Raw genomic sequence first — 27093 nt, forward strand, 5'->3', positions numbered from 1 at the left:
ATTGCAGTTTTTATAAACCATATTGGCTTTCAAATATTCGGCTTTTGGTGAATCATGATTATTGAAAATCCACAAATGCCTGGTGTTTTTAACGTGTTGTCTTTATTTTTTATCGATTGCATGACGATCTTGCGGTATACATGTATCATTGATATTTGTTCTAAGTATTGGTTCGGCCCGGAATAAAAACTTAATCCATGGTGTCGCAATGAACATTGTGTTAACCTAGGAAGTATGAATAAGGTTGGTATATATTTTACAATGCTACACGCGTTGAATTTAAGAGTAAGATCAAATATTAGTAGTTTATAGACAGGCTTGTAGCCAGGATAATATTACAAGGTAGAACTAAATGTACTGCGGCAACTATCACATACATATGCAGGTTGAAAATAATGTTTATGTTATATGTTTATATTGTATGAATGTACTCAGATTTAAAAGACCAGCACGCTAAGTTGAAGCATAAAGTTCTATCTTTTAAATATTATCCTGGCTACAAGCTATGTATGAATAATGTTTGCTGAAATTCAAAAAAAATACATTATCATCAGCATATAGTAAACAATGTAAATTGCTAGCCCCTTTGATATTCTTTAGAAAGAAGATTAAGGATTCGTACTGTGAAGGATTTTTTCTACTCGTGTAGTAATTTTGACTCTAAATATGGCTCCTCTAGTAGTGGAAAGATGATCCCAAATTGTCAAGCCTGTGCTAGTATCTGATCATAGACTTTGCAATGTCAAAATACAGAGTGAATCTACCGAGTTAAGAAAGATTGGCAAAATGTGTTGCTCTTTTGGGTACACCAAGTAAATGTTTACAAAATTTCATGCGTAGTCTTTCTGAAAGAATCTTAGGATAAGCCTGATCTACATTTGTAGTCATAGATTTTTTTTTGTGTTTTGAAATGGTTGAAATATCCCCAAATTTTAGTACTATATAAGAGAATAGGTTTTATTGTATGCTCAATAACATGAAGGCTGTTTTTTAAACTTGGATTCAGTGACAGAATGTCCTTGCGTAGCTTATAGTAGGCTTTTAACGCCTTATTATAAAATTCTCTCTAAGCGAAGGAAAAAAATCCAGATGCACTAAAAGTTATTCCTTAATATTTACAATGTTGAGCACAATCAATAAGTCTGTTATTAAAATAAAAATCATGTTTGATATGTCTGCCTGTCTTGTTAGATACAAGCACCTTGGTTTTATTGGGATTCATTTTCAAACACCGATCTTATCCATCAATTTTACTTTGAAGTCATTTTGCTGAAGTTGAAAAAATGGCAATATCATCAGCATATATATAGTAAAGAATAAACTGGTTGTAAATAAACAACAGCTTGATTAGGAGAACTTTTAATACAATAAGGAAGTTCATTTATACAAATTTTAAACAAATTTGGAGTCAAATTGTCTCCTTGTTTTACTCCAACTTTAGTTCTAAAGAGATCTCTTACCATACTCTTTACCTATATTCAATAGCTTAAGTTTTATCCCTGGGAGAATGACAGTATCAAAAGCCTTCTGGAAATCAACAAAGCAGGCAAACACTCTACCTTCTTTTGTATTACAATACTTATTAATAATAGTTTTTAGAATGAACATATGGTCAGATGGTCGTGTTTTTTTTTTGGTAAACCCAATTTGGCTATCACCAATGATATGATATTTATCTAAGAATTTACAAAGATGTGTAGCTTATTAAAAAAGCTTCCCCAATGAATCAGTAATTGTAATTCCTCGATGGTTATTAAGATCGGATGCATCATTCCCTTTGTGAACCTGGAATAAATAAACAGCTGCGCCATGAGCGCATGATACGCCCGACGTCTTGTGTGGAAGTTTAATGCAATAATCATAAATAGTTTCTGAGAAAGTTTAAAGCAATAACCATATATTGTTTTTGAGACACGGTGGGACATGTGAAACCCTCAACCCTTTTTTTTTTTTTACAAAAAACTAAATATCACTACAATAAAATTTTGAATCAAAACCAAAAAGTATACAGATCTTTAGATTAATATAACAAAGAAGTGTGTAAAGTTTTAAGCAATAATCATAAATTATTTTTGAGATACGGCGCGACATGTAAAAAACCCTCCCCCGTTTAACAAAATACTCAATAACTCCAAAATGAAGTTTTGAATTATCAAAAAAAAGTATACAGATCTTTAGATTAATATAACAAAGAAGTGTGTAAAGTTTTAAGCAATAATCATAAATTGTTTTTGAGATACGGTACAACATGTAAAAAAAACCCTCCCCCTTTTTTACAAGATACTCAATAACTCAAAAATGAAATTTTGAATAATCACCAAAAAGTATACAGATCTTTAGATTAATATAACAAAGACATGTGTAAAGTTTTAAGCAATAATCATAAATCGTTTATGAGATATGGTGCGACATGTAAAAAAAAACCTCCCCCTTTTTTACAAAATACTCAATAACTCAAAAATAAAATTTTGAATCATCACCAAAAAGTATACAGATATTAAGATTAATATAACTAAGAAGTGTTTAAAGTTTTAAGCAATAATCAAGAATCGTTTTTGAGATACGGTGCGACATGTGAAAAAAACACACCCCTGTTTTAGTTACAAAGTGCCGAAACTTAAAAAGTTTAAATCTTATTTTCACCAAAAAGTATACAGATCATTTGACCATCATAAGAAACAACTATCTTAAGTTTCATGAAATTTGGATAAGTCGTTCTCAAGTTACGGTGCGACATGTTTACGCCGGACAGACAGACGGACAGACGGACGGACGGACACAGGACATTTGTATACCATAATACGTCCCGTCAAAATTTCGACGGGCGTATAAAAACCTGTGGTTCAGGGTTCATGGTATTTTCCATAAGAAACACAAAGATGTATAGCGGATAGCATGGTACCAATAGGCGTATTCAAAACTTTCTAAAACCACGGGTAATAATTATACCTGAACTTCGAAATTGCACCTTATAATCAGCTTGACTATATACCAAATGACAATACGACTTCTCAAAATCCAGGCTAAGAATAAGATGTATGTTCTTTAATTCGATTACGGACCTGCGAATTCGCGGATATGGTCTTGTCTCGATAACGACCCACATACCATTATTTTGATTCCTTACTTATGCTATCTCGACTTAAAGTATCAATTTTAAATTGTAGATTTTTCTTTTGAATTCTACCTAGTAAGTGCAAACTAGTTTTAAAAAAGTTTATCTTTTCAATACATGCAAAATATAAAGAAAATACATCAGGATACTGTTATTTCATGTGATGTCAAATTTGTTAAAAGCGCCTTTTCTTAATTCGTAACTAAGAATGATCATAACCAGAGCTGTGTTTTAAAATGAATTCTCCACTTTTGAGAAATTTATATTGTTATTAAACTTAACCGCTTATAATTAGTTGCTTCTTGGTCGATTTTATACATTATATTTTAAGTAACAGTGACTGGTCATTTCATTTTGTATTTGTTTTTTTTTTTTTCGATTCATTCCAATTTTCTTTCCTTTCGCACTTTACAGGTATCCCTCTCTTCATCCCTTTTAGTTTTTATATCATTTAGTGAAATCAACTTCACAAATATATCATATAATATATTCATATAACAAAAGACACATTTAAAACTCTTGACTTGTCTTATTCGGTCCTATTTAATAAAGAGTTACGACCATCACAATTTTAAGTTACGACCATCCTGAACATTTTTGTTTTTTTAGTTACGACCATCATGCTCGAATTATTGAATGATCATTTTACGAAAATTGGAATGTTTTTATGTATCAAATTTTGTTTCAATATCAACGCACTGACGATTAGTATGTATGAGACAAGCGGTTTGACTGAAACATTTTTTTTACTGCACGAAAATCGGAAAAAAAAATTTATTACTAGAGTTGTCTCCCATCTTCGGATGGTCGTAACTTTAAGTTACGACCATCTGCTTACCACCAGTGATACATGTGCTGAAACATATAACTCAAAAAGAAATCATCATGGATTATCCCCTGGTAGTGTTTGTAACTGGGCAATAATTTCCTTTATTGATTTAATTTTAACAATTTTCATTATTAATTTATATTTAACCATTAACACAAATGATTAAGTTAAAACATTTCAACTTTCCAGACGCAAATGTTAAAAAACGGGAAAGAAATAAAATATCTAACAAGACATAAACATGTAAAGAATAAATATATATTTCAGCTTAATAAAAATATTTTCATAATGGTACTTTGTCATCATTTTTAAAACTAAGTTCCAAACATTATTGCTCAGTTGATATACATGTATGTCCTTCTGATGCGGTACGAGCACAGGCACTTGTTTCTATCCAAAATAGTTTTATATGGATAGCCGACCTTCCTATGGATAGAAACAAGTGCATGTGGGTACGAGATAACTATAATTCTCATGCAATCCCGAAAAGGGGTGGGGGTCATCACAGACAAACATGACATTAAATCGTTATCACTGATGTATTGTTTAGGGCCAGTTGAAGGACGCCTCCGGGTGCAGGAATTTTTCGCTGCATTGAAGACCTGTTGGTGACCTTCTGCTGTTGTATGTTTTTCTATGGTCGGGTTGTTGTCTCTTTGACACATTCCCCATTTCCATTCTCAATTTTATTATACGAACAAGAACAAACAGCTCTACGTTGCTTTGACATTATCAATTTTCAGGAAACATTGCGAAAAATGATCTTCAATATTTCGAAAACATGTGAAATAAAATTGCTAACACGGTGGATCGTCGAGTGTCAACAAACGTAGTAGACTTGTTCACTGAAAAGACGAGGATAATGGTTTCATCTGACATTTGTTATGCATTCCCAGTTTTGATCATGATATTTAAAAAGACGTACTTTTTTTCAATCTATGTAACTAGAAAATTCCAAATTGAAATATCTCTTCATCTGGACCGACTTGGCATCTACTACGTTTGGACGGGTCCATTTCATTAGTAAGGTGATCGATAAATATTACGGAGTTTGACAGAAAAGGAAAACGAACTTATTGTTATGTGTTTTCAACAAGGGTTTCGTTCCGCTAAATTATTTGCGCAAACAAAGTTTGTCTATTTTTAGATTACAGGTAATCATTTGACACTACGCATTAACCTGTGTAGTGATTTTGATTTTACGATAAATGTATGAATGAACGATAATTTTATGAACTAGATATCATTGAGATGGGAGCCATCTCTGTGGGCCCCGCTGTGAATAATGTGCATTAAAAAATTGTATCTTTACCATAGGACATGGGTTTGTCAACTAAAATCAAAGTTTTTGACCTTGACCTTTGACCTAGGAAGTTGTAAATAAATTATGACACACCCTTTGGTGTTGGTTTATAAACATGTCAAGTATAAACTTTGAAATGATAACGGTTCTCAAGATATAGAGCGGACACGATCTTTACCATAGGACACGGGGTTGTCAACTGAAACCAAAGTTTTTGACCTTGACCTTTGACCTAGGAAGTTGCACATAAATTATGACACACCCTTTGGTGTTGGTTTATATACATTTCAGGTATAAACTTTAAAATGATAATGGTTCTCAAGATATAGAGCGGACACAATCTTTATCATAGGACATGGGGTTGTCAACTGAAACCAAAGTTTTTGACCTTGAACTTTGCCCTAGGCAGTCGTTCATAAATTATGACACACCCTCTAGTGTTGGTTCATATACATGTCAAGTATAAACTTTGAAATCATAACGGTTCTCAAGATATAGAGCGGACACGATCTTCACCACAGGACACAGGGTTGTCAACTGAAACCAAAGTTTTTTGACCTTGACCTTTGACCTAGGAAGTTGTACATACATCATGACACGCCCTCTGGTGGTGGTTAATAAACATGTAAAGTATAAAGTATGTAATCATAATGGTTCTCTAGATATGGAGCAGACACAAAGTTATTACAAAGTGTTACGGACGGACGGACGGACAGACTGATCACTATAGGGCGACCCGCCTTTGGCGGGGCCCTAATGAACAAGAGCACCTGACCTCTTAAAGAAACACAAATTAAACATATAAAACCGTATTTAATAGGAGATAATTCAGTTAAATTTTCAATACTAAATCAACAACTGAAATGAATCCATATTTTGTTGAAACATCGTACGAACGGCGGAAAACGGAATCGCAGTTATAAAAATGTACTTTTTTTCACTCGGACTTCTATGTTATTTGATAGTCAAACGGTTGACCCTTTAAATACAAAAATACATCTACAAGAACATATTCTGAAACTTCTTAAATCCACTAACGTTTTTTTAAAGTTTCAAGCTATGTATTGCATTAGAAAACATACATAGGTGTTAAAGAATGACAGACCAGGAGCCTGTTTAACAAAATACTATGGCTTGATATGGGCGGAGTCTCTGATCTGGGTCACAAAGATGGCCATACGCGATAGCATAAAAGCAATTGCTTTAAAAACTACCTTGACCAAAAACTTTAACCTGAAACATGCACTTTCATTTTCTATGTTCAGTGGACCGTGAAATTGGGGTCAAAAGTTTAATTTGGCTTTATACATGTAATTAGAAAGATCATATCATAAGGAACATGTGTACTAAGTTTCAAGTTGATTGGACTTCAACTTCATCAAAAACTACCTTGACCAAAAACTTTAACCTGAAGCAGGACAGACCGATGAACAGACCGAGGAACAAACGGACCGACAAAGAACGAACGCACAGACCAGAAAACATAATGCCCCTCTACTATCGTAGGTGGGGCATAAAAATCAAGCTGAAAGAGTGATATTATACCTTGTTTTTCATTTTTCATGAAAAAAACATTTTCTAGAAATGTTTTTGTACTTACTGTGACAATACTAAGTGAAATATCATAATATTGATAATATCTTTATATGGGCAAATCAAATGTCTCTAACATTTCAAATTCTGATCATAAGAAACTACAAAATCAATAGTGAAATTCTAAAATCATATTAATAGGATAAATCTATCTAAATATTTTAAATATTTGGAGAATGTGTCCATGGAACACAGATAACGCCCCTGCTTGCTTATAACATTATAAAGGCACATAACTCAAGAACAGTAAAAGTGACGCTACCAAAATTCAAACTTGATCTATGTTTTGTGGTAATAAGCAATGTGTATAAATTTCATAACATTTGGTTTCAAGAGGCAGACTGAATTCAGAGAACGGAAACAAATTTTGGGACGTACAAACATATGGATGGACAACGGTAAAACTTATGCACCCCTCTGCTATGACAGGGGCACAAAAATTTGTACATATACCTGTGTATGGCTTTGCTTGAGCAGGTGGTAATTCTAATACAGAATTATTAGAATTGGAATCGAATGTTGAGAAAGTAGCATTCTGTAGATCTGTCAGTGTAAAGGTACCATCCATTAACCTTTGTGTTATTTCATCTTGATCTGTTCCCGGCTGTATGATTATTACTGTCTGTTCTCCGGTTGATTCATTCACAAGGGTGGCTGCATTTTCTACTTCAGTTACTAGAAAAGAAAGGAAAGTGTATACAAATTGAATTTTTAAGTACATCAAGTTCAAACTAATAAAAACATATATACAAACAATGTCTTATGCATGGTAATGCATGGGGTAACCTTCGTCAGTCAAAATTTAGAATGTGTATAAGAAATGTAAATTTTAGTTACATAACTAAATATTTAGGTGAAAATTGTTTTTTACAAACTTGAGATATGAACAGTACTAGTATTGTTATATTATGTAGTCCATTTAGGCCAATTAAAATTAATTGATTGATTTTTGCCGTTGACCTCTGATAATTTCGTTTCATTTAAAACTTCCTGTTTCAAATTTTGGTTTTCGTATTTCTTTGAGTAAATTGAAATGATTAAGTTGACATATTATGCTGCTCTATGATGCCAACATCATTTACCGAGAATAGAGATTATGAGAAAGGCATGAAATATTCAGCTTACGAGAACGCAAATCGCAGTATGTCACAATTCTCTGTGATTTGATATCTTACTAGTAGGAAACTCCTGTGGTAAATTTGCCTCAATCACATCTGTAAGCTGGCCTTGATTCCCTTGGCAGTCTTTCTTGTGGAGTATAAAAGAATCAATTTCATTAAAGGTCACCTGACAGGTTCCACAAATAAAGGTATCCATTGGCATAGTTTTATGCTATCTGAAAACAGAAAACAATCTATAATAAAAGAAAATATTTGCAAAGCAGCATGAAGACGTTAACTGTAATGGTATTATGGAGTTACTTGAAGAGCTTTTTCTGATGTTTCGAAATTGCAGTTTCTTGTATGTTCATATTAAATATGTTTTGTCAATGTTTGTTACTTGTATATGATAAATGCAATATATTATTTTCTTGAAAGGGATAACTTTAGATCAAACCAGGACAGTTATTTTCGTTACTTTTTCATCTGTAACTTCTCAACACAATATTAAAATTTAAACTGTATAATAAAGAACAGAATATTTACTTTTTTTGTAGGGTTGACAAGATAAAAGTTCATAAAATTTTATATTTTTATAAAGCTTATATTTCAAAATTTCTTATGAACAAAATTTTGCTTGCAGTCTGCACCAAAAACTTTTCAACAACCAGTCCAAATACATGTACCAATATTCTGACAATTTTCTTATTGGTCCAAACAAAGTTTTGCAAAAACTTACTAGTCCAAATGAAATTTGACTTGTCTGGGGCATTGGACTTGTGGCTAACCGTGCAGACTGCTTGCATACTTGCATTTTGAAGAAGATATTCAACGACTACTGTCCTGTCAGCATTTTGTTTTGCTAACAAAATAAAAGTTTCTATTTTTTTGTATTTTCATAAAGCTTATAATATATTTAATATATTTAAAACTTTCCAATCAGAACAAAATTGCTTACCAGATATTTATTTTGAAGAAGATATTCAACTTTAGATGATATAAAATTGAATAAATTTGACTCAACATGTTAATTTCTTTCCAAAAATAATGGTTACAATAATTATTTGAGACCTCTGACAAATCATGATAAAGAGATATTTTGATGAATCGTGGTAAAATACCAATTGGGTCAATATCCCTAATGCACCTCCAATTGAGCAACACAAAGGTTGTGTGTAAATAAAAAATCTCTGTGTAGTGATATTGGACAATGTATATTTTAAACAAGTGACTGAGCTTAACCATTTGTGTTGATTTGGAAAGTAAAGGACCATAGAATAAATGTGTAAAAACTATGGAGTTATCAATGTATTAAAAGTATTAAATTTCAAAGAAAAGGGATTTTTTACCATGAAGAGCCGCTTCAAGAAACAATTTACGGAGTATGCTAATTTACGGAAAAACGAATCACACTTCGTACCCAGGGCTTCCCAAAAATATTTAAGCCAGCCGAACATTTTATATCTGATCCCGATTTTAATCCCCAAGACTAAGTCACAAAAGGCAATTATGGTAACCAGATGGCCATCCCAATGATTGACATAAGATTAAAAAAAACGATACTTTGATATGAATGAATCTAATGTTCTGACGCAAACTGTTAAATTGGCAGTGCATCATTCTAAGTGTGCACATCAGCATGGTCATATTTGCCATAGACTCTTTATTTGTGCAAAATGACTTGTCAAAAATTTACTTTCGTTTTTAAAATCACATTTTCCTAAAACTGGATGTTGACTTGACAATGGTAAAACATGGACCATGGACGATTTTTCATTTAAAACATTTTTAAATTTTTCATCAAATCATGTTTATACATGTAAATGTATTTCTTTTAATTTTAATCTTTAGGACTAAATCAATTAGATACAAACCGCTCAAATGTAAGAAAATAATTGTGAATAGACCGATCAATTTATACGATGTCCGGTAGGACCGGTACTGAAAATAGTTTACCTGTCACCTGAACAGGTAGATTTCTGCTGTCCAACAACTAATTAGCCTTGATTAAAATTAGAAAGTATTGAAGTAGGGGTTGTTTTGATAGTAATTTATCATCATGTCACTTTTATGACCGGAAATGTGTGGATGTTAAAGGCAAAAGGTTGGGTCAAAAAGATCGTGAATTATGTTAAAATGACCAAAAAAGCCTTGAAAACAAAAAAGTAGATGACCATTTCATGCTTTGCCCAACTGGACTTTTACCGGACATTATACAATTGGAAGACCTGTTCGTACCCCAAAATTTAACCACATACATGTATGTGAAAATGTCTCAGCACCGAAGCCAGCCATCATACATAGTGTATTTGATAACTTAAAAATGATTTACAGCAAGCAGGTAATTAGTTCATAGCTATATATAGAGATTGTTTTAAAAATACAACAAGAGTGTACATCTAACATGGCAATCATGTCACATGGAATATATGCCTTTTCCTTGGTCGCCATGTTAGATACACTATAAAAACCTTTATAATATACTATTATTTAATAATCAATGTTTATAAGTCACTAATATGTGCTAATTTTAAAATTTCATGTGTTATTCGGATAAAGGGCATACACCTTATCACTATTTGTCCGCCATTACTGGATATCACACATAATGTCATGTTCCCGTAAAATTTTGACCTTCATAAAACAAAATATCTGACACCACAATGGAAAAGTGATTGTGTCTGACGTCAAAAGTTCAAGCGCCCGGGTCAGCCGGAATTAGCGATAAGGTGTATAAATACATTGTACCCTCATTTAACATTTTTAATAAAATTTAAGTAGTTTGCATAGTATTTGATAATGCATATGCCATAGAAAATCGCAGAGTACAAAAGAACTACAGTTCAGATATCAATTATCCCGGGAAAAAATCAATTTTATAAACGCCAAAACAGGTAAATAAAGGGGGAATTTAACCTCCCTACTCAGTACTGAGGAGATAACTGGTTATTGTCGATACTGGCTTTAGGGATGAGTAAGATACAATTACTCATACTCTTCCTCAAACAAATCAGCGACGAAAAGTCATTCAATTTTAGATTTAGAATACAACACATAATGATTCGTCTGCTTGTTTACATCCACAGGATCCGAAAACATGCTTTCGTAGTTTTTGACAAGCGGTTAACTGAGCTAGCTATTTTGTTGGCGAATCCATTATAATTATTCAAAGTGTATAACCTGTTTTTATTGTTGTATAAATATTGATTTTCACATATTCAGTTGTCTTGTCTTATCTGTGGCCTAAACATAAAAATTTTCCTGCTAAGTGACAAGGTTAGCGGCTGGCAAATGGCGGCTACATAACATGTTTGATTAAAAGATAGATTTTAAAATATGGAATAGATTGTTTCTATAATGTTTAAGTTTTCCCACTCAAAGTTTACTCTAATAAACAGGCCACTAAATGGTCACCGAAAATTACACATTTCAGATAATTACAGTCATTACAAATATTGAGATGAGAAAATCGTTCTGAGATTAAAATTGATTTTATATGTATACATTGAATATGGATTGTACACGACAAAGAAACTTCCATCATTCGGTCGTAATTAACATCAAATAAAACATCGTTACTACAATCTAAGGTGGTGTATGGTGTATGGGTGTCTTTCGCCATTTTAGATTGTAAATAACACAGAACCCAAGTCTACATTTTGAATCAAATTAGCAAAGTTTGGACGAAGAATGTAGAAAACTAATCCGAATTTTAATTTTAAAGAATACTTTATAAGATTTTAACTAAATATCAATATTTTTACAATAGCAGATTATTTTGCTTTAATTATAATGTTTTTAAATTATCATTGTAAGGTAGATAACTCCAAAATTGTGCATTTCTGAAGTCATCTTCATGAAATTTTGCTATTTCATATTTTAGCCGGAAAAAATGTACGAATACCCTATCTTTTCTATTCTCAAAGCATTGACTAAACGGTATCTTCATGTATTTTATTTCAAAATTCTATCATTTAGTTTAGCTTCTAATCTCATAATGATGTATTTCCCGGTATAATCCATAACAAATTTGTCATTTTGTCACAACCTTCAGAATATGAACGGTGACCTATCATTTTTATCATATTTTTGAAAATATCACAATATGCACTACATTTTGGCTGGGACTATTGTACTCGTATAATAGTCCCGGCAGATTTTGGCAAAGTATGAACAAATTCTATCATTTTTAATTTATACCCAAAAGATCAGTTTTCTATTTATAAAAGGTATATAAATGAAAGTATATACAAGAAAATCTTAATATAAAATAAAACGAGTTATATTACATGACCAAAGACGTACATGGCCAAAACGACCAAGACCAAACCGGCTCCTTGGTCGTGTTATGGTCGTCAAGTTCGGCCATGTACCACTTCGGTCATGTTAATAAACAATTTTTATTTTATATTGAATTAGGGACGACATCAAAAGTTCAATGTAGGATAAAAAACTTAATTCATATAGTTTTTTTCACTGACATGCCCCCCCCCCCAACCCCCTCTTAACTTAATTTGGGAAAAATTGATTTACCAATAGGGATATATGTAAAAATCGATTTTAGATATACAAAACTTGCAGAAATTTACCCCCCCCCCCCACAAACTATTTGATTTAAGTTTTTTATCCTACATCGATCTTTTGATGTCGTCCCTTACAGAAACGTATTTTGTCCAAGTTTCCGATCTTTTGAAGCATACTTATTAGTCAAACACAGATACTGTCCTGTTTTTACACTAAATGGTCCTAAATCGAGCTGCTTTTTCATTTTCTATTTGTACCCATTTCTCCCTTTGCAACCACATTTGAAAAATCAATATATACTACAAACGACACTTGTAAAAGATTAAATATGTTTGTTCTATGTTCCTTTGGAATATAAATTAAAAAAAATGAATAACTCATAATTTCTTATGCTTGATCTGTCTAGAGCTCAACAAAACCTTTTTCCAAACAAGTATAGCGCAATTTGTGTAAGCAATCAAAGTAGGGTTTCAGATTTACTGTGAAACAATCAACTTTAGCGGAGGTCGAATCAGATGTGGATATTTAAAAATCCAAAGATTTGTAAGAGTGGAAATGTGATTTTTTTTTTACTCGGATATTGTCAAAGGGAAAAGCCTGCAGAAAAGTTGTAGTAATGAAGCAGAATAAACAATAGTAATAACATACTATATTTACAGAAGATTGAGACGCAATCCTATTGCAATAATATAAATTGGATAACTTTTCCATCCAATACATAAGAACATCAGTTTCAGTTTTCACCATAATGAAATAGATTCAGAATAGTATTAAGCCTTTTATGGTATTGAGTATTCAATATCAGGACTGTTGAACATGTCCTATTTGTTGTAGTCACATTATTTCCGTCAACCTTTCACGAATTAATTTCTGATTAACATCCGATTTCCCCACGGTGATTAATAGGGTTCGTGCTATTCTTTGACCAATTGAAAGTGTTGTCATAATGTGCAATTCCTCGACTTGTGCATTTGGTAATATTTTACTTTGAAACAGGACTTAATCTTTTCTTTATGGTGTTTGTTTACAGACCCTTCATTACATTAACCGTGAGGTATAAAATGCAATGGTGTTATCTTAAGTCGCCAATTTCAATGATAAGTCAACATAAGCTCAGCCTTTAATTGTCAGTCAGATATCACATGGCAAACCATGAGTCGGAACTTATCATCTATAGCATATAATATGCATGTCTTCTTTTTTTTTTAATTTATTATGTATGTCGGTTCAAAAACTCGCACAATTACTTTTAAGTCATTGACCTTAAAAGTAATTGTGCGAGTTTTTGAACCGACATACATAATAAATTAAAAAAAAAGAAGACATGCATATTATATGCTATAGATGATAGTTCAGGCAACGATATTATAACAACTGTTCAGCCATTACATTTAATATACAAGTACGTATTTCCGCCCAATGCGACGTCACTGAGAATACGACGTCGACAATAGACTTGTACAATAGTTGGAACGTTATGTTCCCGCAATAATCTCAACATATGCAGTGCGTGAAGCCACAAAGGGACAACACAAGGCATTCAACATTTTACACATACTGTTAATTTCAGAAATTATTGTGAGTTTTTTTTATTTTTTTTAATGTGAATAATGCGATTTGGGTTAGTATTGCAATAATAATTAATTACTCGCAATTGGATAACTGAAAAACAGTGTTTTTCAAAATCGCAATAATGAAACTCGCATCATCGCATTTCAAGTTGTCACCATTCTTGAAAAATCGCAACATTAAGTGCACGCAATGGCTGAATTTACCGTACACAATTGTCACATCAAAAGAACTAGCCTAGCGTAAAAAGCATAACTTAGTTAAGCCAATGATTTGCATAGTAACAAATCCTTGGTTAAGCAGAGACATATAGATACATGTCTCTGGGTTAATTAAGCAGGCACATTGTGTTGCAACTAAAACTATTATCACTAAGTCTTATATAAGCAAACTCAAAGAAACCGGCACAATAGAAAAAGAAAAAGGCTTTTTGTGCATATTCTTCTTTATCTACATACTTTTATTAAGGGTCTATATGCTCTATATGTCATTCATTTAATTCATTTAATACAATCTTTCTTTTCTTCAGTACGCCAGTAATTAATGTCACATGACACCGTGTTCAAAATGGCCAATAACAAGAAACCGCTAGCGAAGAAATCTGAGAAAGAGCCTTCGAAGAAATCGCTGCCTCCACCAACAAATATCAGTTCATTTATAGTAATTCTGATCCTTACACTGTGTAAAAAAGTTTTGCTGATAGATACAGCTGTAAAAATTGGAACGTATTTGTTAATAGTTCTGGTAGGATCGGTTATTGCTGACTTTTCAGTTTTACCAAAGTTCTATTTAGCAGAGAAACACAACATATTGAACAGATTTTTCGTCAGAATGGGATGGGGCTGGACATTTATCTTACTATCAATGTACATATTTATGACCAGCTATGTTTACACACTAGGATACTTGAAGAATGTACTGAAACATTTGTGTCGCTTGGCTGTTGCAACATTTTGGTGGTATTTTATCACATCAGTATTCCGCAGAGTTGAGGAAATTGTAGGTGTATGTTCAGAACCAACCAAAGGTAGCAAGATGTCTTGTGTTAAATCTGGAAAGTTATGGTTAGGATTTGATATATCAGGGCACACTTTCCTATTAATTCATTGTTTGCTTACAATATCGGAGGAAGTGCGATGCTTTAAAGATTGGAAGAAATTAGGACAGATTTTAACAGAAGATAATATAGTTGATAAACGAAACTTGAAGAAATCAGATGTAGAGAATTCATATGAAGCATACAATTTACTATCACCATATGTCAAGGCAATATTTACATCCTTGGCCATTTGCACTGTGATTTTTGAATTCATGTTATTGATAACAACTGTTTATAGATTTCATACACTTTCACAGAAAGTAACAGCAGCTTTTATAGCAGTTGGATGTTGGTTTATCAGCTACAGAATCTTAGTACCCAGCAGCTTTGATGTGATAAAGAAATCCGGTGACAGTGTGCTTAAATTTACAAAACTTGATTAATAAACAAAAGAGCCATATACATGTATTAGAATGTAGGAAAAAAAGTAAAGGAAAAAAAGTCACGTAAAAAAGTCACTGTTAAATAACCCGCTACGCGCGTTTATATTCAGTGTGTACCACATTTTTTATGCTATTTCTTCATAGACAGAAAAAATATTACAGTCATTCCTTAAATACATGTATATTATAAATATATTTTTGAAAAAAAAAGTTCCTTATATATATATATTGTATGGATATGAACATATTCTTATTCAGTTTATGCTCTTTAGCTTTGGAAATTTAGATATATATAAATCACTAAGCATTTAAATGAAACCTGTACATGCTGGTGTATTTCAGAAAAAATTACATGTTTTGTTGTAATTATTTTTGTATTTTATCTTTAAGAAGGAGATGCGAGTTGTATTTAACAGCAACAATTCCCTTTAATTTCAGTCAAAGTTAGAAATTCAGTATATGGCTTGACCACATGTAATTTTGATTTTTGAAGATAAAAATCATTCAATTTAGTGTTAAACAAACAACTCATTGCCATTAATAATAGTTTAGTATTTACAACCGTTATTGATAGGGACTGTTGATATTAATTAGTGGCTTCTTGTGGCACATTACACTTTTTGTAGACCTTTCGCTTCCTCTTTTGGTAGGAAGCCATGGCAATGAAATACAACTTGGGCTCATTAATAAATAAAAGGAAACAATAAGCTTTCCCTGTTTGTTAAATAGGCATTTGAATTTACCACTAAGATAATTGATCCTATTCAAGTATATATTCAGATTTTTTTCTATGCATACAGAAACTCCAGTTGAATTTTACCCAAATATAAATTATATTGTGACTTTTTTTCCTAGGTATTTTGTGACTTTTTTTCCTCTGACTTTTTTCCGTTTACCATATATTATGCTTTATTTTATAAGTATACTTTGTGAGTAATTCTAAATGAAAAGATCAGTACAATTTATAGTCCTTTGGTAATACAATGTATAGCATGAACATGATGAAAGAAAATTATTTATTATTATCATTTCAAATGCATGATACATGTGTACATGTATGTTCACTTCTGTTTCCATTTATAAACATGTTTAACCATGTTAACCATTATATTATTATATATAACTTGACTTTAACAGTAGAAATCAGAATTTTATTGTATATACATGTAAAATGTACGTTGTACATGTATCAGTATATCATGTATAGTATGACCATTTATAAACAGACCATGTTGAATTCAACTTAATACATTTACAAAAATGTATAACTTAAAATATTAATTTCTCTGATCAGTATTATAATCTACTTATATATATTGAACAATTCTTTATTAATGCCATTTAAAAGGGTAGTCACCTGTGAACATGGTGAAAAGAAGGAATTTAAAACACCCCTGTAAAGAGGAATTGGAAGGTACAGGTGGGGTTGGACTACATGTACAGTACCCTTTAAAAGGACCAACTCTCCCACACCCTACACCAAGAAAAATGTGGGAGTCACTCCGAAAAACTCCGATATTCCTCCCAAAATGTTGGGAGGAATTTGGGAGTAATCTCTCCCAAAATCAGGTAAATGTTTATTGTGATAGCGAGCTCACTCTCTACACCGAGGAATTAAATGCCCTTATCCTTCTTTGATCTCTACCGGCACACAACTGATAGGGTAATTGGATTACCTGACAGGTAAAGGTTGATGTAATAAAGAATTATATTCCGGTCTACTGTATCAGTTTAAGTGTCAAACAGGTGTATAATTTTAAATATCTTTTAATACTAATTAAGTTTAAGTTTAATTTGTGGTAATAATAAGTCAAAATATTTTCGTATTTCTTGTTTGCTTATCTAAAAATATCTTTTATGTACTTGCTTTAAAAAAAAAATATAGTGGAATATGTGAAAAACCCAGTATTCTACTTCAAATTTTAATTCTTTATTTAAAAATTATGTGTCGTATATGCAAGTAAAAAGGAAAATTTATTCACCATTCATTAGGCATAATAATGGCCCCGTAATAATTAGGCAAGTCTACGTAATAATTATGTAAGTCTACGGCGTTTTCTTTTTGAGATTTTCTAATTGCTGGAATGAATAAAAGATTTAAAAGCAAAACATTGTTTTTAATTCTGTCAATTGCATTTAGGTTTTATAAAAAATAAAAACTACTTAATTTTTACCTCGATGTCTTCACCAGTAAATTTATATTTTATTTACGAAATGGACATACTTGTGTAAAAATAACCGGAAACTTGCGCTAAATTAATGAGAGCAGTTTAAAGAAAATCATAAAAATTATGTGTCTCAAAGTTTTGTATATGCAAGTAAAAAGGAAAATATTATTCACCATTCGTTATGCTTAATAATTATGGCACATTATGGGCAATAAACCAATTAACAGCCACGCGGTGTTGGGAGAGAATCTTTGGAGGAATTTGGGAGTGAAATCCGCTGCACTCTGTGTGATTCTGAGAAACACGGAAATCTGAAAAAAACGATATCGAATCGATCCGTTTGAATGGTACTGTATGTATGAAGAGGTTATTATAATCCTGCTATTAAGAGCTACAATAAATGTAGCTTGGACATGAGCACTGTACATGTACATCAAAGTTTATAACTGCAACACAATCATGATAACGCATGATCAACTATTTTATAATTCATTATCTATAACATTACAGCCAAAAGATTTATCTGAAGTAAGTTTGATCTGGAAATTACTAAATATGCTAAATAATGTGTGTTCAATATACATGTACAAATGAAAATTTGGCAAATCCTAAATATCATTATGATTATCATCGTGATCATAAGTTAAGATACTATTTTAGTTAATGATCTAAAGAAAATTGAATAATTGAGCATAATATGGTACAGTTTGTTATTTGTTTTGTTTGTTACTGTTTTTTTAGTACGAAATTAAAGCAATTAGACATGATAGAAGTCTACTGTTCAGTCTGTAGTAAATCCAATGATTTAGTTGTTTTTGTTTTTACCTTACAACCTAGATGTATACAGTTTGTAGCTAGTGCCAAAACCTTTTATATTGTTATTATATTTTATTTGAAGATTTATTTTCTGTTTGAGATGTTTTTATTTTTATAACAGGCATGTTTGATGTATGTTTGATTTTCTACTTATTTTTTTCTAGTTTTATTTATAAATGATTTTGAGAGACAGTGTTCTTTGTTTTTTATATGTTTTCATTATTTATGTGTCATATTCAAATTTTTCAATTTAAAAAAAAAACTTTTTTTTAAAAATCCTGGGGCATAATGCCATATTTAGTTATTCATCCATTAGTTTAAATGGTTATTTGCCATACTATTGCTTTTTTCATTTTAGGACATTGCTGATGCAGCCTATGTTAAATCCAGGGGAAAACCCCAGTTGTTATATATTAGTACACTTATAGCAGACATGTCTTTCAGTCTACTGATACACAATTTAGTTTCAAATATGAAATTTATATTCATGTTATTGTTCACTACCATCATTTCTATGTGTACAAATGTACTTACAGTACAATAAACAGCTTAAGGATAATCTTGATATTGATAGGACTCGGCTAGTGTTACTGGGACGCATTCTTTGAAATGCATAGGTTTATGATAAAGACAAGAAATCATTTGTCAAGGACTCGTGTACAATATGTAAGCACCTTAATGATATATATATACCTAAAAGACCTATATCATCCTGAACATGCATGAAATATTTGCCACTGGACGTTAAGCAACCAACAATGCAATCTATCAATAAAAGTAATAACTAAAATATTACAATAAATCGAATGTGTATAAAGGGATTGCCTTGATTAATATTCATCAGGGCCTGGAGTGCTCAAGAAGTCTAAAAGTAAAGGTTATACATGTACATCTTCTAAAAGATGTGTCAGTAGTAAAGGACATTCACAGCCACAGCTTTAATTATTCTTTTTTTTAACTTTTGATTCAGGCAAGTCAGTTTTCAAGTTGGACAAGTTGATTTTTCTTGCAACTTGCCTTACAAATATAAAAAAAACAATAATGTAGAGGCCTGATATGGTACAGTGAAAATATCTGTTTTTTTCTAACTTTAACAGAGAAATGTTTTTATCTGAACATTATGAAGTTGTTTCCCTTATCGAAGTGTTATTTAGTATTGTCTTACATATCTGCCATATCAGCAAACCATATTGTGTATAAAAGAGTTAATAAAAGAGATGAGCTGATTGTAAACTCTTCTGTGTCCATTTTATTGCCCGAATTACACAGATGAAAAAAGAAAGAAAAGGGTTAAGTACTGAAAAACCTGTTTAACACTTTCATTCATATTTGAAGGGTAGAATATGAATGTTCTTTGTATAAGGAATAGTTGCAGGAAGTGAGAGATTTTGTCTCCTCACACTTCTAATGTGGCCTCTAGTCAATAATTTTCTTGCTGGCCATGAAAAATTAGCATTCATTTTCACACTTCACAGATTTAAACTCCACTGTAAATATGAAAAAAAAGATTTGGGAAATCAGATGTATTATTAGACAAATGTTAGACATCCAGAGTTATTTGAAAATAAGAAAATAAGAAGATGTACCCATTTTTTTGCTTTTTGCCTTTTATCCTGAAAACTATTATTGATAAATAGAAAAATTAAAAGGTGAAAAATTATCAGCAGGATAAGATTAACAAATATGTGAACATGATTAAAATTGTCACTTAATTCTAAATAGAGTTATTCCTCTTTAATGATGATTTTTACCAAAAGTGGCTATTATTGAAGATGCACGTGAGCAACACAAGCTCTTTAGAACCTTTAGTTTATCATAGCTAAACTTCCCTAGCAAGAGGGACATATCTTAACTTGTATTTTCACAATACAGCACTTTTACGCATCAAAACATTGTCAGTTTTGTGTAAAAGAAATGAATGCACACACTTTTTGGTTGATACCTATACCTTGTGTTTACTATTTTTTCTGAGTATTTATTATTTTGTGTTGTAACTCTGGTTTTATTATGTATAATTATATTTATACCATATCTTCTTTACAGGATTGTTTTCAATAAAAATGGGCATTAAAATAAATATTGTTATTATTTACCATAAAATTCAAATACAATGTATTATCTTAAAGGAAAATATTGTACAGTTGATTTTTATGCTTATATATACATATGTGGCTTCAGTGTACTCTGGTGGCTGTGGTGTCATAAGAAGTGAATGCAGATAAGTACATAGAAAAATGATACTAAAGGATAACCAAACTCTCTATGTCGAAAAACAAACTGACAAGGTCTTGGCTTCAAAAGACAAACAACAGAATACAAAACACAACAAGACAAACAACAGTTTACAAAACACAAGACTAACAACAGTATACAAAACACAAGACTAACAACAGTATACAAAACACAAGACTAACAACAGTTGACAAAACACAACAAGACAAACAACAGTTTACAAAACACAAGACTAACAACAGTATACAAAACACGAGACTAACAACAGTATACAGAACACAAGACTAACAACAGTTTACAAAACACAACAAGACAAACAACAGTTTACAAAACACAACAAGACTAACAACAGTTTACAAAACACAACATAGAAAAATAAAGCGTGAACAAGATGAAACCAACCAATATTTTTTTTGTAGACAAAAACTATCTCAATTGCAATCTTTAAGTAAAATGTACATGCCATTTTTTGCCAATTCTTTGAATGAATGTTGGATTCTTGGAGCATCTCTGCATTGCAAACTTTTAACTTCTTTATATCCCATAGGGTAAATGTTTTTGGCCCGTCAGTCCTGTTCTTGTCTTCACAACTTCTCAGAAATCACAACAGAATTTCATGAGACTATGTAGATAACTAGAATATATCAAGTAGATTTTTATGAGTTATATCCCTTTGAACTTGGAATTTAAGCCCAAGTATACTCAGGATACTGCAACAGTTTACCATCGCAACTGATCTTAAACCTTTGAACAGAATTTCACGGAACTTTTTAGATAGAAAAAACATAATATGCAAATGTGTAAATCAATACACAGGAAATTATGATTAAGCTTATTTATTGGGATTGGGAGTCATGCCCCTTTGAATTTGGAAATTTGGCTTAAATACAGTTTTGCAATGGATTGTCATCACATCTATTGTTACAGCAAAATGACTTAAGAGTGTAGATCAAGGTAATAACTTTGGTTACTTTGCTTGCTAGCTGAACCGTGAAATCATAATTAGGTTAGGTATACTACCCTTCTTTAAGAGTAAACTAGTCCAACAGATAACCAATCTATCTCCAGGACCAGACTATTCCAAAGGACGGTAATATGCCTAACATAATAATGATTTTACGGTTCAACTAGCAAGCAAGCTGGCCATAAATATTACCTTTACTTACACACTGAAGTCCTTTTTCTAGTAAAACACACAACAGAATGCCATGAAATTTTGTTGTTAAGCATAATATGTGGATCTGCATATCTACAAGAACTTTTTATTAGTTGACTTTTGTAGGAGATATGAGTCTTTGAACTAAGGAAAATATGAGATTTTGTTTGTCCAGTGACAATAATGGGGCATAGCCACTGCATTAGTTATGAAAGCCTGCTGACAAATGTTCTTTTATTTGAAGTGTTTGCAAAGATTTTGGTCGCCTCCTTACATTTTTCATGACTTATCTCTAAATTGGAGATTGTGGTAAGCCATATTTATAGTACATATAACTAATCGCCGTATTTGAATACGAACGACACATGGATTAAACGAGTGCGCAGCACGAGTTTAATCCATAGCGGCGTTCGGTCACAAGTTGTCTTATTTTTGATATTCAAATACGGTGATTAGTTATTCTTTTTATTACATTGGCAAATGGCTTTTTTTTTATGAAATTAATGTGGAAAATGTAAGGAACTATATCTTTTTCCTATGCATTGACAATTTGTTTTGATCCGACGTTATCGACGTCTTGACAACGCCTATTGTTGTATGATGTCAGAGAGTGAAATAACCACGTTTATTTCACATGTGAAATTATCGGTTTTTATCTAACTGGGAAATCAATGTAATTCATTGCAACCAATGTAATAATTGTCTTTATCTAATCCTGGAACTACAGAACAAGGCTCCTTCTTGGGAGATAATTAGAACCACTTGATTCTGTCTTTACTGACCACTAATAAAAACTTCCATTATGATATATCAAAGAAGGCGGACAGTAGCGCTAAACACCGACAGTTATTCCAACAACCACTGGGTTCCCTAAAATCTTGACATCATTGACAGTCATTTCAAGGAAATTGTTATTACATCAGTTTCAAATGGTTCCTTAGACATTAAAGATATGATAATTTGGTTTGTCTTTCATATTTTTTTCATCAATTGTAACAAATCAGGGGGGGGGGTAGGATGAAATTTGAAAAAAATAGGCAGGACAGGAGTTTTGAGTAAAAAAAAAAAGGCAGGATGAGACACTTGCAAAAAAAAAAAGTCAGGACGACAATTTAGGTAAAAAAAAATCGGGATAAACTAAAAAAAAATAAGCAGGACCGAACAGAGTGAAAAATAAAAATGCAGGACAGAGATTACAGCTAAAAAAAAATGCAGGACAACATTTTTCATCCTAGCCCCCTCCCCATAAAAATCAAATGGTAGCTCCCTTAGTACAGGCATTTCTTCACAAAGAGGTTGGTTGCATTGATTCCATGACATGACTCTCTGATGGAAGATTCCCATGTCTTTATTGTAGTATAGTACTAGTATCATAAAAATCAACAACGTCCTGTTTTCTGCTATATTTATTAACTTCTTTATTTTATAAACTCGTGGAATTTACTCCAGAAATAAAGAAGAAAAATATATAAATTAACATGATCAACCTATTACACACATTTGAAATTAAAGTACATCTTTGTCAAATGTTTAAATTACAACATAAGTCAAGCTTTTTCTCTCCCCCAGATTTCAAATATAACTGAATTGTTGAAGATACAATCCATGGTTACAAGTATTAATGGATATGCAATGAGGGTTGAAACAATTTTCTGAGTTTTGGAAGCTGGAACTGCAATGTATTGTTAAATTTAGAGTCATACCAAATTAATGTGCTTTTCTTTAAATCTTTCCTGTTAAAAATGGAGACATTCATTCATAAGACCTTTTTGACAAATCAATTCCTTTTTATTTTGAAAATCAGATGAGAAAAGTCAATACTTAAGAGTCTTTAATCCAGAAAGCCAGTCACAAGAACAGTAAATTCATTTGGCGATGTCAATGGAAGTGTTTAATGACTGGCTTTTCAGCCCTCGCACGGTTGTTATTTAGTGTGGCCTAATGCAACAACTTGAATGACCCATGTTGTAAATAAAAACTGAAGACAAAACTATACTTCTGATTTACAAAAAATTAATAATCCTATAAGCACCTTTGAAATGGTACATTCATACAAAACCTTTCTGACATCACAAACAATCAAAGCATTCATACCCTGTAAACATAAAATGCATATTTATCTGTTCAGTTTAATAACATGTATAACACGCTGAATAACATCTAAAAGATATTGCTTCACAACTAGACTAGGTGATACAAATTACAAAACAAAAGCAAATTAAACTACAAATGTTCTAAGGCAATAGAGATATAAATTTTGAAGAAATATGCATTTCTGCAAATCATAGAGGTGGATTTTTACAAAACGGCATACTATACACCGAATGACCAGTCCCAAACTTGTATAATTCTGAAGGATTTGAATTTGGTTGTTAAATGTAGAAGCTATTGTGAAAAAGAGATTAGTTCCATTATCCCAAAGAGTTAAATCAATGTAAAGATATTGGTAAGGATGAATTCACCAATAACTGTGGATTCACTATTATTCGTTGGATACCAATTTTCGTGGGAACAGGTGAACCACGAATTAAAATGTTCAAATAGTAACATTTTTCTGTAGTCTTTGTATGAAGAGATTCGTAAAACCACGAAACCAAATATCAACAAAAAAGCAAGATTTCTTCAATCCACGAAAAAATAAATGAATCCACAGTAAATTCAGTAGGGTAACTAACAATCAATCAAGCAATCCGATCAAATTGAGTGTAACATTTCTGTGGCATGATTACAGAATTATCTACTAAAGGAGGACATTTTGTTCATAGGCTCTTTTCTAGTCTTTTTGTATAGTAAATAAAATGTAAGAGAATGAAAAAAAGGTTCAATAAAAAAAATAACATATAAGGTTCCTTTCTTTGTGTTATATGAAAGAAACAGCACTTTCTAAACTCAATAAATATATCAGTATATACAAATATATACAAAAACAAAAACTATACAGAATGGAACTCATACAAAATCTATGATGAATATTACCTACAAAGTTATGAATATATTTACAATGAAGGCTACAACAGTAAAACTGAAAAATTAAAAATATTTACATAACAGTATCATATAAATAACGATTCAGTTATACAACCAATAAAATCCAGAGATTCTTTCGTGAATACTTTGTAAATGAGCATTTACTATATTTAACAAGATCTTGGACATTGTAAACCAATAGTGGGCATTCAATCACAGATAATTAAAGAACACCGGTTCTACACTTTGGCCTCACTGACCATCTGCATTATAGTATACACCTCAGATGTCATCACAAAATTATATCACATCAAGATACAAAATATGTATCCACATCAATTCGCCACTCATTGTTCTTTTCAAAATACTGTAAATTCAGAAATTATTGCGAGGTTTTTATTATTGCGAAAAATGCGACAAGTGTTGTACACGCAATAATTTAAACTCTCATTTTGAAATATTTTATATAAATTAAACAGGATTTTTCTCAAAATCATAAAAATTAAAATTGCATGTAAGTCTAAAATGACAAAATCGCAATAATAAATGCACAAAATCATTTCTGAATTTACAGTAATTGACACAATTTTGCTTTAAAATAATCCAGTGGTAAACTAACAGGGAACTTAACAAGGATCTTTAAAACCATAAACAAAATTTTCCAAGATTCTTGCACAGCCTTTAAAAATGAGAAGGCAGTTTTACTACTTTCTCTTTTTCCTGTATACTAGAAATGCGCTGGTGGAATAAACATGATTTTTTAATGGCACAAATGTAAAAAAATGATATTGGAACAAATTGGTAAATATTGGAATGGGTGGGAAGTTAATCTAGGATCTAGGAATTTTTTGGGGAGGGGGCTTAACCTTAGAATTTCAATCAGCCAAACTGAATGGACAGATGTAAATATATATACATTTGTATCACAATTTTAAATTATTTTTGTTCTTTGGTTCAACTTTCTAAATGCTCATATCTGTTTGGTCTGTTTCGTAAAAGTAAAAAATATATTTCCATTTACCAAGAAGATAACATTCTGGAAAATGGTACACAATATACAACATTCATGAATTTCATGTATATGTACCCTGAAATCAAATACTGTCATGGTATTTGATAATGCTTTCAAATAAATAAATAATTATTAAATTAAGTGTACAGTCAAAAAGACTTTGCACCTATATGATGGTGCAATCAACAAATGTGAAGTACAGTATATATCTAAATACACTGAACATCAGTTTGAACTATGCAGACAAGTCTGATAAAATATTATCAAATATACGATGTCTATATCTTATAAACAACACTCATTAGAACATACTCTAGCTGAGCATACCTTTTTGAGCAAGACAAAAAGCTACAATACCAAATGATACAATGATTCAACCTCAAAGTAATCGAGTAAAAGTGTAAACTTTTTCTCAATGTACTGTGGGAAATATGATGTGCAGGTTTACTAGTAAATTATATATGTAAATCGTAACAATGAAAAACCGAGAGGTGTAACAAAACCCTAAACATATTTTTGGTACATATTGCAATAAAATAACCAATAAATTAAACTGAACATTGTATGGTGAATTGTTACAAAACTATGAAAAAAAAATCAATAATTGGGTTCCATTGAAGGGGATTAAATGAATTCTTATACATCTTTAAGGCATGAATCAATTAGAGACATAATGAATTGTCTTAACTAAAAAGTTTTACTGTACAGTAAATTCAGACATTTTTGATGCACTCATTACTGCAATTGTTGGAACAATGATAAATCATTTTGTTTCAGGTAGTTTTGCATACAAATAATATTATCAAAATTAAAAAAATGTGAGTTAAAATTTTTGTGAAACATGTCTGTTGCAAATTTTGCAATAATAAAAACATTCAAAAAAATTCTGAATGGACCGTATATAAAAATAAATATTTAAGAATGAAAATGAGTTTAAAATAGAAAAATATTACCATATTAGGTAATTTCTTTCAGAATAATTTCTTAAGCTGAAGGTTTTATCAATGCCAATGGGTTTCTTCTATAAAAGGCAGAATGTGTAAGACAAATAGGAATGTAAGCTTTTTTAAAATTTCATTCTTACATACATAAACTTGATATCTTAGTTATTGCCTATGAAGAAACATATGGAATTTTTTCTTCATTTAATTCAAACAATGAGAAATCACATATTGACTGTATATCTGATAAATTTTGAGAGAAGATGAGAATGGAATATGTTTTACA

The 27093-nt window shown here is 31.4% G+C and overlaps 2 protein-coding genes across 3 annotated transcripts in view; one reads left to right on the forward strand and one right to left on the reverse strand.

Annotated features, from left to right (window-relative positions):
• The window catches only part of LOC143079469 (uncharacterized), a 29958-nt gene extending 18713 nt beyond the window's left edge, over positions 1–11245 (reverse strand). Inside the window, exons 1-3 of one of the 2 annotated variants that reach the window (XM_076254817.1) lie at positions 11121–11245; positions 8016–8176; positions 7294–7515 (exon numbers count right to left, since the gene is read on the reverse strand). In XM_076254817.1, the coding sequence (XP_076110932.1) occupies positions 7294–7515; positions 8016–8163 (370 nt within the window). In that variant the 5' untranslated portion in view covers positions 8164–8176; positions 11121–11245. Of the gene's footprint in view, positions 1–7293; positions 7516–8015; positions 8177–10935; positions 11068–11120 lie in introns of those variants that run through there. The other variant, XM_076254818.1, reaches the window with a different exon arrangement.
• Positions 11246–14569: 3324 nt separating this feature from the next.
• On the forward strand, positions 14570–19817 carry LOC143079470 (acyl-coenzyme A diphosphatase FITM2-like). The gene has a single exon (XM_076254819.1). It carries the CDS (start codon positions 14577–14579, stop codon positions 15513–15515), a length of 939 nt encoding a protein of 312 aa, XP_076110934.1. The 5' UTR covers positions 14570–14576; the 3' UTR covers positions 15516–19817.
• The last annotated feature ends 7276 nt before the right edge of the window (positions 19818–27093 follow it).

This window comes from Mytilus galloprovincialis, chromosome 6 (assembly GCF_965363235.1).
Source record: "Mytilus galloprovincialis chromosome 6, xbMytGall1.hap1.1, whole genome shotgun sequence".
NCBI lineage: Eukaryota > Metazoa > Mollusca > Bivalvia > Mytilida > Mytilidae > Mytilus > Mytilus galloprovincialis.